Raw genomic sequence first — 19,180 nt, 5'->3', positions numbered from 1 at the left:
AGATTCATCCATTCCTTTTGAGCAAATGGAGTAGACTGAGACCAGATGAAGAAAGGAATGGAAGGGATAATGATTGATGCTGGGAGGGGACTTGAGTGAGGTCATTTTAACAAGAGCCCTGAAAAGTTGTAATCAGCAGGCCTTTGTGACAATTGCCCTAATTAAATCATGAGCCTTGTGCCAAGCTTCAAAAGAATCCAAAAGATTTATTAGGAGCAACATGTCTGGCACTAACCCATATGAAGCCAACTCTGAGACACGTAATTTACTATCACCTATGACCCTGTTCCCCCCCCGGTGTGTCATAAATCAGATTCTCCAACAAAACATGTTCACAGGCTGGGTGTCATCAATCACACTCTCTAATGAAGGATTTTTGCGGGCAGAAGATCCAGTAGCCTAGGCTACAATCTCCACAAGATAAGTGTGGAATGTGCTTCTGGCCTTCATCTGCCACACTGCTCCATCAGGCCCTTCCCCCCTCCTTCTTATGTAAACTTGGAAACAGGCATAGGAATGATTTCCGAGTTGACAGTCTTGCTTGTAGTGGATTCCTCTGGTTCAGCACATATATCAGAGTCTTTTAAAGAAAATTTGTTTGTTTTAAATTCAGCTCCATCATTATGGGGTGAATTGTATTGTATTTTGCTGCTGGCATTTCATCCTGCTTTTCGTATGAAGTTATTTGTTTGTTTTCTGTTTTAAAAATAGTGCTCAATTAATGACAGTAATTGGGACTAGACTCATCACTAAGCAACACAATTATAAAGTGCAACTGCACATGACTGCTCCATTTAGTGACAGCAGTTCCACCAGTCTCCAGTCACTGAAGCAAGGATTGTTAAGCAAGGACTTCACGTGAACTTCCAACTTCCTGCTGGCTTCTCCATGTACTTTGTTTTGTGGGAAGGCAACAGGGAAGGTTGCAAATTGTATTCATGTGACTGTGGGACACTGAGACATTCAGGAAACTGGGCCATTTGCTTAGCACCCATGAGACAGCCTGAACTTCAAGACTGGCCACAGTGACCACTCATTCAACCCCGGGGCAAGTTTGAATGGTCACTAAATAAGTGTTGATTAAATGAGGACCACCTGTATTTTGTGCAGAAAATGCAGAAAACTTGTTTATATCAAACAATAGTATATACAATGACAATGTTTTTTTTAAAAGAAGCTTTGGTGTATATTAGTGATGAGCTATTATCTTGTAAAATAGTATGAAAAGGATGTTAAATATTAGTATAATTTTAAAAGAAATACAGTAGAGATGTACTTATCAAGAAATCACCCAGTCATCATTCTCTAATGAGGTTTGCCACCCTCTGTCATTTTCATTCTTCAAGGAGTGATCATTCCAGAAGTGTGAACATTGTATTTGGTTTCTTTGGTATTAGGTCATTGGAAACTGAGTTTGTTATTAGAGCTGTGCAGAAATTCAGATTTGATAGAGAAAATGCAGACTGGAGTACAGATGTGCAGCAAATGTGTCTTTTCTATAGAATGGAATGGAATAGAAAATAGAATAGAATGGAATGAAATGGAATGGAATGGAGTGGAGTGGAGTAGAGCGGAGAGGAGCGGAGCAGAAAAGAATGGAATAGAATAACAGAATACGGTTATTATACAAGTGTGACTTACAAGGAATTTGTGTGTCGTGAACCTATGCCAACTGCAAAGGATGGCTGCATGAGTCCAGGAAAGATGCAGCTCTTTTAAGTGCTATATTGATGCCACACATACTCTGAATTTGCTCTGTAAATCTGCATACCTATACAGCACTAGTTTGAATAGCATGCACAAAATGGAATCCCCCAGCATTAGGCCTCCTCCCCAAATGACATTTTGGAGGGGAAGGCACAGAACCATTGGAACTCACAATATTGTTCCCAACTGTAATTGGCATGATGACTGGGGAATTCTGGGAACTAAAATTCATACATCGTAAAGTTGCCACGGTTAAAAAACTTTGGCTTAGTATATCATGGGAAGCCAAACTATTGTGATTTATTGGCAGGGATTTCTGTCAACCTAGCCAACTCTAATTTGTTTCAGAGAATTCATAATGTTGAAAGGCAGTGGTGGGATTCAAATTTTTTTTTACTTTGTGGGCGTGGCTTGGTGGGCATGGCAGGGGAAAGATACTGTAAAATCTCCAGTCAGAGGTGATTTTTGCCGGTTCTCTGAACTACTCAAAATGTCCACTGCTGGTTCTCCAGAACTGGTCAGAACCTGCTGAATACCACCTCTGTTGAAAGGGGCCAACAAAAGTATGAACACACTGTTTTTATTATTCAGGCTGGAATCACAGGTAATAAGACTGCCATTATGAACTTATTCTTACATAACCTTTAATGACTCTCCCTAATTTGCAAATGATAAGGTTCCTTGTTACATTATCTAGTCATTACAAGGATTACTCTGCAGTCTATTAATTTCACACCTTTCAAATGCCAAGCACAGAAACTTCTGCTCTGTCATTTTCTTTAGCTGAGACAGAAGTAGGGTGGGGAGAAATATGTCACTTGAGCAAATTAAGATACCTTCTTAAATTCCATGCATTTCTTGACCTTTCTTGGTCTTCTAGAATCTTTGTAGGAAAGAGAAGATGAATCACAGAGCTCCTGTAACTGGTCAATGTTTGGTTGCCATTTGAATGAGAGTGATCTTTGGATTTGATTTTGCCTATGCTGCCTTTTGATATCATTCATCATGGTTATCCTTTTGAACCAGCTTTAGGGCTCAAGATCTGGGCGCACAGTTTTGTGCTGGTTCTCCTTCTCCCTCCAGGTTTGGTTCCATTTAGTGGACTGGCTCTCAGTCATCCAGGTCAAAGTTGTTCTACTGGAACCCAAAGGTGCTTTTTCAGAAGGCAACTGGAGTTCTGAAGATGCTTGGATGAGAAGCGAAACGTCTTCAAGGAAAAACAAAGTCCAGTTATCTTTTGAAAAGGCGCGTTTGGATTCCAGTTGATATCTGGTTGAGCCCATATGAAACTGTGTCTCTGAGTGGCATATAATAAAAACAAATCATAAAATAATAATATTGAAAAAGAACTCTACAATTAAAAGCATTTATTGGTACTGTCAGGATTCTGGCAGTTACCCCAATTAAATCATGAGTCTCAAGACAAACTTCCAAAATTTCAAAGGATTTATTGGGAGTTAACATGTCCGGCACTGCCTGGGTATAGCCAACTCTGACACATATAATTCATTGTCACCCTTGACCTTGTTTTCCCCCACCCCTGGGTGTGTCATAATTCATATTCTCCAATGAGACACATCCATAGTCAAGTCATCAATCATGTTCTCCAGTTAGATTTTTATGCAGCAGAAACATTAGTCACCTAGTTACTATCTCTGAAAAACTATGTATGGAATGCACTTTTGATTTCCAAGCTGACACACTGCTCTTTCAAACCCCTTTACCCCCTCCCTTTCTGTTGGCAACTCTAAAAAGACCATAGAAATATTTTATGAGTTGACAGGTATTACTATTGTTGGTTGGGCAGACCAGCAATTTTTTGGGCCCAGTGTGTCTTCGCCTAAATAGACAGTCAGGTTCCAAGAAATGTAACCATTGTAAAATGAATTCCTAGGCATTTTGATTCCTCAAAGAACAAGTTTATTGAATTGCACCAACTTGGCACTAACTAGTGAAAAGCCAGCATTGAAAGTTTCCCAGCTTTCCACGTCACTATAACTAGACTTTTCTCAATTTTCCAAAACAATATGTCACATTGTCCAACCGGGATGTGGAACGGTTGCCTGGCAACTTCGCTCCTCCTTCCTCTGGCCAGGCAGATGTTGGAACTCAGCTGACTCATTGTCCAGCTATGTTCTTTTGGCTGGAACTCCATCCACCTCAGCTCTCCCCGCTTTCAGCTTCCAAGTTTCAAACTGAATTCATAACCCAGATATAATCCAATCCACCAGTAAACCAAATTCAGGCTTGGCATAGACTTTGAGCCAGAAAGGTGAAGTAAAAAAAAAGTACTGTTTATTTATGTGCACAAGTAAAGTGTGCTGATCTCTCAATCAAGAAGAGGAGCAATTTTCTGCTCTCATGTGCCATATAAAATATGCCTTTACCTGACAAAACAATAAGCAGAGTTTTGCACATTCATTTATTTCAGTAATTTGACACATTCCTGACATTTTTGTACCTTACCACTGGCTTCCGTGTACTGTGTGCTATCCCATAGTATCCCCTTTAATGCTCATCAAAACATTCAGGGAATGTGTTTTTACAATTCTAATGAACTTTTGAAAGCAAAAGGTCAAGCAAGACCTTCTTGATCGGTTTTTATTGGTGTAACTGCTTTCTTATTCTTCCCAATTTAAGGGCTCTCATAACTGGAAACAGAAAATCTCTGATCTGATGATATCATTATTGACAGACTATGAGAGGGTTTGATGTTATAGACCAGGGATCTCCAACCTTGGTAACTTTACAACTAGGCAAAACTATGAGAGGGTTTGATGTTATAGACCAGGGATCTCCAACCTTGGTAACTTTACAACTAGGCAAAACTATGAGAGGGTTTGATGTTATAGACCAGGGATCTCCAACCTTGGTAACTTTACAACTAGGCAAAACTAGGCCTGATTCTGAATGGGTGCACCAATTTCATGTAGCAGTGCCCCAGGTGGAGAAAACTAAAAAGAAAATAGGATTGGATTGCCCTCATATTTGGAAAAGAGTTGAAGCACAAAATTTAACTCACTCACCTTGCTCCATAATCTATTGTTTCTTTCATGTTGCTAATCTATCTGATAAAAGTACTGGATAGTAAACCAAATGCTCTTTCAAAAGGCTGCTTTCCCAGTAGGTTGCCTGCTTTGAACAGGAATAAAGCACAATAGAACTGGACATCCACTCAAACAATTATTTAGGCATTACATTGGTACAGGAAGGTAGGAAAACCACTCTGGGAACATTTACTTCCATGACATCCTAGAGATTGACAACTCACAGAGTGTGCAACTGATGAAAATTGGAGATAATAAAAAAAAAAATTTTTTTTGCTAGAGTAAAACATACCGTATTTTTTGGACTATAAGATGCTCCGGACTGTAAGACACACCTAGTTTTTGGGGAGGAAAACAAGAAAAAAAAAAAACACCTGCCACTGCCTCCCAGCAATTTGTCTCCTTGCAGCAAACAGCAAACAGCCTGGTCAGCTTCAGCATAGCCTGATTTAGCACAAGCAGCTGATTGGCAGTTGGATCAGCCTCTCAGAATACCAATGATCACCTGTTCCAGGCTGCGGGGATCGGCACTGCGCATCAGCGCTGTCGCTGCCCATTGGCGCTGCCAAATATTGCTGCCTCCGTGCACCCCATTTTCGGCCTCCGCACATCCCATTTTCAGCTTCCGCATGCCCCATTTTCAGCCTCTGTGCACCCCATTTTTGGTGTGCCCCATTTTTGGCCTCCATGCATCCCATTTCCAGCCCATTTTAAGTGGTGGGGATAGGTGGCGGTGGCAATCCTCGCCATCTGGAATGGGCTGAAAACAGGATGTGTGGAGGCCGAAGATGGGCGCACGGAGGCAGCAATCCCCGCAGCCTGGAACAGCTGATTTTTGGTATTCTGGGAAGCAGATGCAACTGCTCGTGCTAAATCAGGCTGTGCTGAAGCTGACTAGGTTATTTGCTGCAAGGAGGCAAATTGCTGGGAGGCAGAGGCCGAAGGGTGGTGGCCGGCAGATGGCGAGGCTTCGGCAACATTACTTCACTCTATAAGACACACAGACATTTCTACCCACTTTGGGGAGGGAAGTGCTCTTATAGTCCGAAAAATACAATATATATGTCAGTAGCACAGGGGGTATATTTTTCCAGACTGCTTAATGTTTAAATCATATACAGAGAGTTAAATGCCATCATTAGAGTGTTAATATGCAGATAATTAGCATGCAGATTTAGATACCTCTCTTGATAAATGATTCATCCAATTCAAATAATAAGTGTGTAAAACCAAGCCAATCACAACCAATGATGAAAAAAGCTAAGCAGTGTCTGCCCTGGTTTGTCTTGGGATGGTAGAGAATCCTAGAGCTATAGACTTCATCAGAAAGTTAGAAAAAGGCAGAGAGAACCAGCTCTATACTATTGCTCTGTACTATTGGAGTTGAGTTTAATTTGAGGGATTCTGATTTTTCTTTGCTTTTAAAAAAATCTCTGCTTAAAAATAGGTCATTGGCAGAAGAGATGATTTGCACACAGAAGATCCCAGTTTCAACCCTTGGCACCTACAAGAAAGGCTGAGAAAGATTTCTGCTTGAAATTCCAGAGGGATAACTAGTCACTATACTGAAGCCATTTGTATACAGCAATCTTGTTTTTATTTTCTACTTTCCTTTAATTCCACTTTATAGAAGCTTAAATGAGAACAGCGAGCACAATCAACTGGAACTCCACTATGTTTCCAAGTTGGCTGTAAAGTAATGCTTGGATTTACAAAAAGTACAGTATTTCCTTTTCTTGAGTCCAATCTTTTCCCTTCCATGTCAGTAGTTAATATTAAAAGTTTAACATATTCATGAATAACATCCCAATGCACTGCATATGTCAAACAATACAGAAATAGCTGGTTGATATTTTACATAATTCATAAATTAAATTACCAGTTCATTTATTCAAAGAAAAAGAAAAAACGAGGCTGCTGCAATTCATTTTTTTAAAGAGAAGGTTAAAATGTGGCTTTCTTTCATAGGCTGTCAAAATTAATAGATTTCATGATATATTGGTACGAACTCAGAAATTACTGTGCTAATTCTGAAAGCTTTAAAAATAGATATATGTCCTTTATAATGGAAAGGGACAGAATATTTTGATATATCTGAGATAATTCAAAGATTAGGCTTTTGCCTTTCAAATTATTTTTTTGAAAACATTCATTTGTACCTTTTAACTTTCAAAAGTAGATATAGAGCAAAAATTCTTCCAAGTCACCAGGGCCAGTGCTAAGCAGATTGAGAAGATGGCTGAAATCTTTTTCTTCCAGTTGTTTGTACTCCAGGACAAGGGGAGGCTAGCAAAAGGGTTAAAATAGTGCCAGTGACTATCCAATATCCCATCCTTTTTTTCATGTGTATTGACAGGTTAGTTGACATGGCTTTTGAAAAAAGGGCCAGGCTTTGTGCAATCACAATGGCCATCCTTACTTATTTGACATCCCTATGATGCCCCTGCTGCATTTTAAAATCAGTGTGGATCTTTTTCACAGGGTGGACCTTTTACCCTAACCCTAAAAGATAAAAGAATCCCTACAAGTTTTACTCCGTTTTTTGTAGCCGACTTTAGGTGATGGTTCTCATCTCTGTTTCTTTAAGCCATTGACCCAGCGCTGTCCAAAGATGTTTCAGCAGTCATGTGGTCAGCATAACATCGCTCCATGGCACAAAGAGTACAGTGAAACATGGAATGCTGTTATCTTCTCACCAAAGCGGTACCTATTTATCTTCTTGCATTTTGCATGCTTTCCAATTGCTAGGTTGGCAGGAGCTGAGGCAAGTGATAAGAGCTCACTCTGTCACAAATCACCAGAGCACAGATCTTCTCCGGCATCTGTTAAGCCACTGAGCAACACCAATTCTTTTGCCATAACCTTAACCATTCCACACACCCCAGGCTTTTTTTGTGGGACTGCCAAGGATTTGAATATTTTTGAGGTTGATTGTCAATATTATTTTAATCACTGGCACTAATTATTTCTTAAATTAATTTTACAGTAGCTTTCTCAATCACTTGAATCATTATGAGAAGATTTATACCCTAATATAAGAATGAAGACCTTGAGGCTAGTTGCTGCTGAATCCCAATTCTCAGAATTCCTCATCAGTGGCTTTACAAGATAATGTTCCTCCCACTCTTCCAACCTTGAAGTAAGTTCTGTCAACTTCAGTATTTTGCATTCCTTCTTTACTCCTCACATAGTCCATCTGTGGTCTTAAAGCATATTAGGATAATTTGGAATCTGCCATCTTTTAAAACTTCCTTCCTTCCTTCCTTCCTTCCTTCCTTCCTTCCTTCCTTCCTTCCTTCCTTCCTTCCTTCCTTCCTTCCACCCACCCTCCCTCCCTTCCTTCCTTCTTTCCTTCCTTCCTGAGATTCCCCCAAACTGCCTTCTTGTGCCTAGATAGTATCATTTTTTTATGGCTATACAGCCGCCCACATTACCTGAATCCTGGAAATAAAAAGTTAAATAACACTCATTCTGTATTAATCATATTATTTATGTGAGCCTTCTGTTTCTGTGATGGAGTCCAGATCAGATGTTTGTTTCAAATTGCCCTGCCTCATTCAGGAAGAATAATGTGGGGGAAGGGCAAACAATATAATTTCCACTTGTAATCTTCCTCTGGTTTTCTAAAACTTCTGCTGTGTTCTTTCATTTAAAAACCCTACAGGAATAAAAGAAAGCATGTAGAACTCAACAACATTTTATCTAGTCTGCTGTTTTATCTAGTCTAACCAAAGTTGCTTTGGATAGTGGAATGGACAGCATATCAATTTAAAACAAACAAACAAACAAACAAACAATAAATAAATAAATAAATAAATAAATAAATAAATAAATTTGCATGTAACAAGAGCCATTCCATATTGAAAAGTAATGACCTTCTCTTATCTCCCATGATTTAATCTGCAAGAACATTTGTTTTTCACTGTTATAGCTGTATTATTTTATAAAAATAATCTATGTTGGGCTGTAAATATTTTCCTCATCAGTCAAAAATGTTTTAGGAGAGTATCTGCTGGCAGAACTGAATGAAAATAGTATATGTCTATATATTTAAACTACCTGCTTTCCATCCCTGACCTTTATTACAGGAATGCTATAGGTTTCTTATATTTTCACCAATATAGCTTTTGAGGGTAGAGGAAGCTTTGCTTGTTAAATTGGAAAACACAATTTAAAATAAATATTTGATATATTAGCTTACCAAATTAGGTCCATGTAGGCTTTTAATTGATTTAATTACATCTGCAAGACATAGCATTATTGGAATTTATACATAGATGGCAATTTACAAAAAAAATCAAAGTTTCAAAGGTGCAGAATCCAACAATATATTATATTCCATAAAACCTTTATCCATATCTTGTTTTTAATAGTCTACAAAAATATGACCAACTATTCTGAGTGTTTCCCTCTTCCTACAAAGCATTTCATCCAAAACAAAGGAAATACAGAAACAATCAATTAAGTTTAGTAGGCAGGACAATACTGTTATACACAGATAAAATAATGTCATATATGGGGCTATGCACCATTGAATACATTTGTATTCCTGAAACAGTTTTCTCACTTTCCTTTCTCATTAATTTATAAAATTTACCTCTCTTGAAATTAAATGTTACTTAAGAAAATGTAATTAAAACATTTACATTTAGCATACAATCAGAAAAGCGAAGCTGGAGCAAACCAACAGTCTATCTTGATCAGAAGCATGTTCCTACAGTAACCATGGAGGTGTTTATGATTAATCCACAATCAAGGCATGGACAAAATATTACCCTCTCATATATGCTCTTAAGCAACTGGTATTGAAAAATGCTCTGCCTCCGATTCTGATGATTATATAGCCATCATGATTAGTCAACATTTGTTACCCTGTTCTCCATGAATTTGTCTAATTCCTTTTTTAAATATGTCCAAGTTAAACATCATTTCCAGATCTTTGAGTCATGCAGTCTGCAGCTTAACTATGCACTGTACAAAGAAATGCTTCCTTCTGCTGTGCCAAATGTCTCACCATTCAATTTAATTGTATCAGCCTATATCCTAGCATTCCGTATAAATTGTGTCACCTTGAAGACACTTAGAGCTGCACAATGCAATCTGAGCCTATACACAATAGCCTGAATGTGGGCTCTAAAATGATGCTGGTGGCTTTGGAGATAAAAGGAGGCAGATGAAAAATGCTGGAGGATTGTCATCCAGCTTTTAAGAAAAGTATCCTGAAATATATATTCAGCTCTTTATCAAGACTACATTAAGTCCTGTTGAGAACCACTGGAATATATTCCTACATATATTCACTTTTGAGTGAAACCTTGCTGGATTTTCTTGGAAATACCATGCTCACAACCTAATTTGAGCTAAGGATCAGATAGGAGCAGGTGGCGCAGTGGTTAGAATGCAGTATTGCAGGCTAATTCTGCTGACTGCCAGCAGTTTGATCTTGTCAGGCTCAAAGTTGACTCAGCCTTCCATCCTTCTGAAGTTAGTTACCATATTCTGCACAATTTGTATTCAAAGCACCTGGCAGACTGTAAGAGATAATTGCTAGATACCTGAATGGGGTTTATGACTTCTAAGTTTGATTTTATTTTTCACTAGAGCTGGAGTGGGCTAACTTTAAGTCAGTCAACAAAAAGTTCACTTGGTGACAAGATTATGACTTCAATTTTTTTTTTTAAATAAAGTTCATCATAACAGGACACATTCTATCCATTTTAATTATTTTATTTTATTTTTGTGCCTTCTAGTCAATGCTGGTTCTTGGTAACTGCCCGGATAAGTCCCTGCAGTTTTCTTGGCAAGGTTTTTTGGAAGTGGTAAGGCTGAGAGAGAGTGACTGGCTTAAGGTGGCTTTGTGCCTAAGGTGGAACTCTTGGTTTCTACTTTAATGTATTAACCATTAAACCAGGTTAACTCCCTTGTCCTATATTGGAGACATAACCTCTCTAACCCTATATGATGGAACCAGTACCAGCCACCTGGTGCCCAAAATAATGAATTACCTTTTCTACATAAACTGCTTACTTTGTCTAAGAAAAAGTTGTATACTTCTACCTTACTGTGACTATTGCTCAAGTTTTTAAATAAATTTATTAAAATTTGATTACTAATAATATATATATAGAACAATCTTATTAAAATATTTTTCATTATACCGGTAGTGATTCTCATGCAGTGAAAAGGATCCTAAAAAGAAAATTTCAAGGTTACGAATCCCATTTTGGGACCAAACCCAACCAGTTTCATTCATTATAATAGAATTTGGAATTGTTACTCATTTTAGAAGTGAGACTGGTATATGATGTGAAGAGCAATCATAACAGTGGAAGTTTATAATCAAATTTAAATTATCTCTTTTTGAAAATAGTAGATATACATTTAGGACAGTTTTATGGAACAAGAGAGAATATGTACCTGTTTTCATTTTTATTTTTCAAGCATTGTAAGTGGGGAGATATAGAAGAAGTAGGGTGAGTGAATAAGTGGAAAAGCTTCAGTTTTACTCCATAAACATAGAGTTCCCCTTATAAAATTTCACAGGTTTTAATTTAGCAAAAGGCTACTTTATCCCTCTAAAGAACAGACTACTATAAAATCTTTCCTGTTATGCTGGTGAGAGCTGCAGAGATGACCTTGGAAAAGGAACACCTCAATTAGTTAACACGAATGAAGCCCAGAAAAGGAAGAAGCTTTCAAGATCCGGCTACTGTACTATAGTCTATACCAGTCAAGTAGTATTCTAGTATTTCTTGTGGTATCTGTTTCCTGACCTGACCTATCAATCCTGAAAGGCTGAAATTGTTTTTCCCTTCCTTTCTTATACTAAAGGGAGTTAAGGCAGAATTAGTTTAAATTTCTTTCTAACATTTTATTCCTTTCTGGGACTAAATTCATGTTTTGCTAAATGCCACATTCCTTCTCTGTGGCCACCTCTATAATTTCCTACAAACACATATTTCTAGACCAATCCTTAATTTTGTATAAAAAGCTCCTTCTTTTCATAACGTGATTCACACCCACACAAATACACCACACAGGCATACACACTCTATTCCTTTAATCACCACTACCTAGCATTTATGAGTGAAGCTCTTTGGAATAATATAGTACTCATTGCAGCAACATAGAGGAAGGGGAGGATTTCTATGAGGAGATCACAGTGAGCTCTGATAGAAGGTTCACCAATAAGGATTACATATCTAAAGAAAAAAAATGTAGAGCATCTGTTTTGCATGTCTTCCATCATGTTGATATTCCAGAAGTTGTCTCACCAGGTGTGGGGTTCCAGGAAACCAGTGACATTCTAAGATGGCTCCCCTATTGTGGTTTATATTTAGACTCTCTCTGTACTTTGTGATTTACATATTTTAATTTTTAATCATATTTTAATAATGGTTGTTTATAGTTTTATTATTATAATTTTATATCATTGTTTTGTTTGACTGTTGTATGTCAGAGCCACTTCTGAGATAGGCAGCCATATAAATTTGGCCAATAAATAAAATAAACAAAAATGTCAAAATGGCTGCCACAATCTTGCAATCAAAGCCTGCTTCTTTTTTATGTGTGTCACAGGTGACACTTCAATTCCATGTTTGTGGCTGCCATCTTGACTTTTTTTTGACTCCCTTCCTATAGGTATCCTTGTAATTTTTGTATGGAGAACATTTTTCTCCCGCTCAGGATTTTAGCTTTTTCCTAATGTTAAGCATGGCATATGGATAGCTGCTGTTTTGCTAGTTTCAATAAATAACAAATCTTGTTTGAAAGTAATAAATAGAATTTGGGAAATTATTAGAACTTTTTATGCCCACACAGACTTCAATCTGTTAATCTAAGATTGGTAGACACTTTTAAAATAAAGCATGGACTCCTATATTAAGAAAACAAAATTTAAAAAATTGAATACTTCTACAAATTTCCTTAGCTGGTGTACAAACACATTAAGGCTGATGCTCATAATAATAATGATTATTTATATCAGTCATGAGTGAAAATGTATCATTCCCACCCTTTCCAATATTGTTTTAATAGGTTGAGCTTTGATTATTACCACATACACATAAAATGTACTTTAGTATCTTATCTCCCTGGAGAGCTTTATTTCAATGTAACTACTTACAGAACGAAAACTTTCTTTGTGCTAAAATAGTGAAAACTGACCCTAAGACATCAAAATTCAAAAATCAAGTCAAGTAGAGTTAATCTTGAAATCACCATACAAATATCTCTTTGCTTTATCATATCACTTTGTCATGACTTCTATCCAATTCTGGAGGCTGTATTTTGGTGACCACATCGAAGTTAAAGCATTGGGAAGCATTCTTGGGAATAACTGCTATATCAGTTTAGCCTATTCACTGCTACTGTGAGGTTCCACTAAAGAATCTCCCTGCGCAAAAGCCTACAATAGATTAAATAATCCATAGAAAGCAGATGGTCTGTGGGGCATCGTTAATTACATAGAAAATGCATCTTACGTCTGTCCTGGCCATTTCTGTCTAGTCTTTGATCCAAAATTATAGATAAACATTTCAGCAGAGTCTATATACAAATGCATTGGAAATGTCCTAAAACAGCCATGACATAAGCAGTGTTCTCTTTTTCCCTTTCGAAACAAGCCAGTTAAACCAGGTTAGCATTTGGGTCACAAACTGTTTGCAAAAACAATAGAAAAGGCGGCTGAAGTTACACAAAACTAACACGGTTCACAAATAATGAACAGCTATTTCCATTCAAAATGTACACTGGTAAAGAATTCCTTAAATGTTAACTCATTTTCTCTCAAATACAGTGCTAATAAAAGGCTGGTTCACTGGAATTTGCACAGAAAAAGAGATAAGGGATAAGTAAAGATCCTTGCTGTGCATCACAAAAAGGCAGTCCTAAATTCTCCATTTAATCCAGATTTAAAAGTGAAACTTGCATTTCTATACAAAAAAAGGTACAAAGTTAGAAGGTGACATTATATTACATCTATTATCCATAATATCACAGTGCTAGTTTTAAATGGCTAAAACAAGAGAGGTTTAATTGATTTAATATATTCTATGGCAAACAAACCCTGTGTCTTGGTATCAATACCAGATAGCTCTTTTATCTTTAAGAGGCAATTTCACTTACAAGTGCTAATTGCAATTGATTAAAAAATTTTTTTGGTGTTTGATATGAATAGTTTTGCTTCTATTTTTTCCTTTGTGGCATTAATAAAAGGAACCAGGAAGAACTACCTAATGTGCTCTGTTTTTCCTCAAAGGAAATTGAAATGATATGAATTCCAGCCTGAAAAGAAGCAGTTCTAAAGCCCCTAAATTTCTTGCCGTGTACTAACCTAATAATAGAACTAAAATTAAAACCTTCTATGGTTTTAAAATAGAGCATGTTGACAAGCCTTCGGAATGTGCCAGCTTTCCAATGAGGGTCCCACCACAGCTTCAGTTTGTTGAATGAAGTTACTTAGTCATCCTCAGTTCTGCTTTCACTGGATTTTGTACTATCTCCTATGTCTTGGTGTGGTGCAGCACCTGGAGAGAAACAATTGTTCCTGTGTTAGAGAAATTATGATTAACCTAACCACAGCTTGTTAAAGCCACATGATATATGAAGTTACTTTATCTCAAATAATTATACTAGATGATACAATTGGTTGGAATAATTGTAAATGGAAGCTGAAATTTCTGAAAGGTTAAACTGGAGGAGGAAAGGGTGCACGGTCTTGGAAGAGACCAGGATTGTCCCTATCATGGTGCTCTGTCAAAAAAACAGGTAGCTTGGTGGCCAGATGTTTAGCTTACACTTATCCCTTGTCATTTAACATGAACTAGGCTGATCTAATGGGATTTGAAGACCAGGTCTGCCTATGCTTGAACTGGTGTATTCTTGAATAAGAATACACTAGTTCAACATTTTTTTTTTTATTATGGTGTGCCAGTACAGGCAATGTCACACTCTTTTTAACATGTTTCCCCAGTAAAAGTTAATTAAAATGTTCATACTTTCAAGGTCCATCTGGTGTTGCTGAGCACAGGATCTCTGTGCAGCAAGAGCCTTCTTGTCTTCCATTGATTTCAGATCCTCTGGCGGCCAACGAAGCTCTCCACTTTCAACATCCCCCATCTCAGATGGCTCTACCACAATGGATGGTAATCTCTTTGACAGTTTTGGATACTTTTCATGGGCATCTGGAAAAGGCTATGAAGTACAATGAAGAATTTGACTGTTTTCATCACGATGATCAGGTTGTAATGACATGTATAAAAAAAATATCTATAGGAGCAAATGGATGTTCTCTGTTTCAATGTTTTAAAATGCCATTAAAGATTATAAAAAGGAAAAACTATCAAATCCCATAGCAATAATTAGAACAATCTTGCAACACATAACTTTCATAAACCAGGAAAGCTAAACTAAAGTTCTAGAGGAAATGGATACATCCATATTACAAACTAGTAATTTTATTTTTAGTGGCATCCTTTTGATTATTAATTCTCCACTGGCAATAATGGGGCAATGGTGGTGATAGTTGCTATGCTCTTCATAATCTGCTTTGGGCTTCTTGTGAACTTGCATTTTCCATTTTATGCACCGGAAGACAGAAAGGAATGCTACCGAAATAATTCTTATCATGCAATTTATCTCAATTTATCTTTAAACTTCACCTTAAACTCATTATCTTAACTATTCTGAACATTAAAACCAATTAAAGGTAAGCAACATTTTGAAGGTGAATTCAAGTAAAAGATTGTTTTCTGTCAAACCAAGGGACACTTCTTCCCTTTAGCCCAGGGAAGAACATGTTGGAATATTTGAAACTGACAGAATAGGAAGGCAACATACAGATGGGTTCCTTGGTATCACCCCCCAAAAACAAGAAGTTAGGCTTTCAATACCCATTGCCTCCTGCTGTGGCCTCTTAGCTCAAACATTTGCCAGTCTGATACAATGTCATTGGGCAATAGAAATAAGAAATAGTGCAGCATTTGTCCTGGCAAACCAAGAAGCTTTACCTCCCACCTTTTGTACTTTATTGACACAGCTATAAACAATGGACAATATTGTGACATATTGCTATTTGCACTCTTATCATTCTGATGGTTAATATTTGTTTAATACAAATATCCAATATTTAATCATCTGGCATGAGTGCAGCTGACAGCCTCAACTCTAACCAATTACAATGGTTATGAAACCACGAGAGCAATTATACTGCAAATATTAACGAGCACGGTTACTTGAGAACAAGATGGTTTTTAATACAAGTGTCATCAGATCAATCTCCATATAAATGACTCCAGATCTGGTTTCAGTCTCCTTACATGGAGGATTTCAAAGGCTAGATGCCAGATAGAGAAAGATACAGAACCAACTGCCAGTCAGCACAGACTCTACCAATACTTGCAATAGGGAAGCACATTTTCTAGATATTTATGGGTTTTCAATTAATTTCAAAAAGCCCAAGGAAATGATTAGCTAACATCCCTAATAAGGGCAAGTTGTCAGTTCCTTAGCATGGATGGAGGTTTTTAAATATATTTTAAAAAATATTTAAAAATAGTTTACTTAAAAATAAAATAAATGTCTATGATGAGGCATCTGCCACTTCTCTCCTGCTTTCATCTTGCTCAGTGATAACCTGCCATAAACTCTGGAGTGGGGAGTTTGGGGGGGAGGGAAGGGGGAGACTCTCCAAACTGCTGTGTGCTGGCCAGAGATACACTTGGCCAAGGACACTTGGCCAAAAAGAAGAATGCAGCTGAATTCCAAGGACAACCATTCTGAAAACTTATGGCTTGAATCAGTGGTGGGATTCAATTTTTTTTACTACTGGTTCTGTGGGCATGGCTTGGTGGGTGTGGCAAGGGAAGGATACTGTAAAGTCGCCAGTCAGAGGTGGTATTTGCCGGTTTTCTGAACTACTGAAAAATTCTGCTACCAGTTCTCCAGAACTGGTCAGAACCTGCTGAATACCACCTCTGGTTTGAATATGATAGGACACAAGGGGACCAATGGAAGGCAGATGTGGGAAACAAGGGATTTTCACTAGGGAATTGGCATGGGAATCTCAGGCATGGCTTTGTTTTACTATATTTCACCTGACTGTAGTAAAATGACACCTTTCTCTCAAAAATGGAGTCTTGGATCATTCTTGCCTAAGGTTCAAATCAAGGCAGGACTGACCCAGGCATTTTGTTTTAACACACAGAATTAGCTTGCAATAGTGCGTTCTAACCACTGCACCACCATGGTTTGTACTACTGGGTAGTGGCTTCTTCTTCTTCTTGTGCCATATCCATCATCGGACGTTGGCGATCATGTCGGCAATCCTATTTTTTATCAGCAGCTGCACGAAAAAGTGCTGCTGAGTTTTGTCCAAACCAATCCCTTAGATTTTGAAGCCATGATGTTCTTCTGCCTTGACCTCATTTGCCTTCCCTCTTTCCTTGGAGGATTAAGTGAAGTATGCCGTGTTTTTCTGGGTGTCGCATCACATGTCCAAAATACTTTCACTTTTTCATGGTTTTGATGACTTCCCTTGGACTTCCCTTTCCCAGGTGGCATATCACCTCCTCATTTCTGATTTTGTCAATCCAATTTATACATAACAGCTGCCTATAAATCCACATTTCACATTACTTCTCGTCCTTCCAAGTGGCTTTTTGTCAGAGACCAACTCACCACTCCATAGAGGAGGATAGAAAAGATGTAGAATCTGACAAGCCTGATTTTTAATCTGAGGCTTATGTCAGGACTGCTGAAGACCTTTTTCATTTTGAATGGGAAGTAGCAGAAATTATAATACATAGATAGGAATGAGGCATATATGAGCCCTTGAAGTAACTACAAATGGAAGCACAAATGACCAAACAGGCGTTTGGTCTCTGGCATGGGGTCTTAAAATTGTTCAATCACTGAACTTCACTGTCTACTTTTGTTTCTGTTTCTGTTTCTTGTTGTCATCCTCATTGGTCAATCTGGAGAGTGCACATTAATCCACAGAGGGTGCCTCATTTGCTGCATTTGAATACTTATCAAGCATTTTTAAAATTCATGCCAGTGTAAACATGTGGTCGGTCTAACCACCAGATTTAAAGCTGTGACTAAAATTCTCAGTCACCCAGGTATAAAATGACTATAGAAAACATAATATACCACGTCATAACAAGAATTACTCTTAATAGGAATGCATGTAAAAATGTATATATTGAGGAAGAATGAACAGAAACAAAGTATTTTAAGGATGAAATATACCTTTCAAAAAGGTATATGGAAGGAAAAACCTTAGACAAAAATATGTATATTAGGAAAACATACAAGGAAATGGGTATGGGTTTCCATGATTTTTTTTGCCAAATTTACCAACTAATGTAGAAAATAATTTAGGATGGGGAAAATGAGAAATTTTGAGAGAACTATTCAGATTAGCCTGTTGTTATTTTTAAGGGTTGCATGACACCTCTATAACCTCATATATTTTAATGAGAAAAGTTGTAAAGATAATACATCTGTTGATATATAAGTCCCATTGTTGGAAGTATTAGAAGATATTTTATAGATATTTAGATTTACTGGTAATTACTGAGTTAAAAAAAAGCTTAAGGAAATGTCAGAAAACTGTAATGTAAATCTCAAAGCCTTCTGATTGTTTTCATCAAATACATCTTCATTACTATCTCTTACGCAGTGGTCCCCAACCTTTTTTGTACCAGGGACCAGTTTCAAGCAGAAACACTTTTTCAAGGACCGGCCGGGGGGGGGGAGAGATTCTATTTTCCATTCCCAAAACTTTATTTTTACCCTACAACTAGCATTAAAGACACCTGACTGCAGTCTCTCTAGTTCTAGGTCTTGCCCAGCAGTGTAGCCACAAAATTTCATGCAGATGTTTCTCTTATCTCTGTTTGGTGAAAACAGGAATTGGATGAGGAGCATTTAGTCAGTGTGTTTTCCCTAGGAAGCTCCTGTAGTCCTTGTTTAGGGATCATTCAGAGCTACGATGGACCTCTAACATCAGCCCAGGAAGAAACTGCTTCAAAGAAGCCGGGTGTGCTTTCCTGTCGCCGCACCTCCTCCGAGCGCCCGTTCACCCCACCCCGCCGCCCGCGCGGTTCAATCCAGTGCTCTGTTCTGCCTGCCTGCCTGCCTGCCTGCCTGCGTTTCTGGTTGTTTCGGAGCAGCTTCGGCTGATAAAAAGAGGCGAATAGTTATTATTCTCAGCCGAAGCTGCTCTGAATCAACCAGAAACGAAGGCAGGCAGGCAGGCAGAACGGAGCACTGGATTGAACCGCGCAGGCGGGCGGGTGGGGGTGAACGGGCGCTCGGAGGAGCTGCGGCGACAGGAAAAGCTCCGGCTTCTTTGAAGCAGTTTCTTCCTGGGCTGGTGGAGGAGCGAGAGAGCGACTGAGAGAGGAACGAGGCGGGAGGAA

The 19,180-nt window shown here is 38.1% G+C and overlaps 1 protein-coding gene and 1 long non-coding RNA gene across 6 annotated transcripts in view; one reads left to right on the top strand and one right to left on the bottom strand.

The window, feature by feature from the left end:
• The window catches only part of LOC148133481 (uncharacterized), a 278,397-nt gene that overhangs the window by 182,510 nt on the left and 76,707 nt on the right, over positions 1–19,180 (top strand). The gene's annotated exons all lie outside the window — the stretch shown is intronic.
• Positions 8,946–19,180, bottom strand: part of LBHD2 (LBH domain containing 2) — a 56,561-nt gene continuing 46,326 nt past the window's right edge. For all 4 annotated transcript variants that reach the window (XM_087952208.1, XM_087952207.1, XM_026680180.2 and 1 more), the window contains exons 4-5: positions 14,753–14,948; positions 8,946–14,281 (exon numbers count right to left, since the gene is read on the bottom strand). In XM_087952208.1, coding sequence (XP_087808334.1) covers positions 14,214–14,281; positions 14,753–14,948 — 264 coding nt within the window. In that variant the 3' untranslated portion in view covers positions 8,946–14,213. The remainder of the gene's footprint in view (positions 14,282–14,752; positions 14,949–19,180) is intronic.

This window comes from Notechis scutatus, chromosome 1 (assembly GCF_049901735.1).
Source record: "Notechis scutatus isolate UNSWTSFEM ecotype Mainland chromosome 1, rNotScu1.2, whole genome shotgun sequence".
NCBI lineage: Eukaryota > Metazoa > Chordata > Lepidosauria > Squamata > Elapidae > Notechis > Notechis scutatus.
Note: the sequence above shows the minus strand (reverse complement) of the source record. Positions and strands in the feature narration are given on the sequence as shown.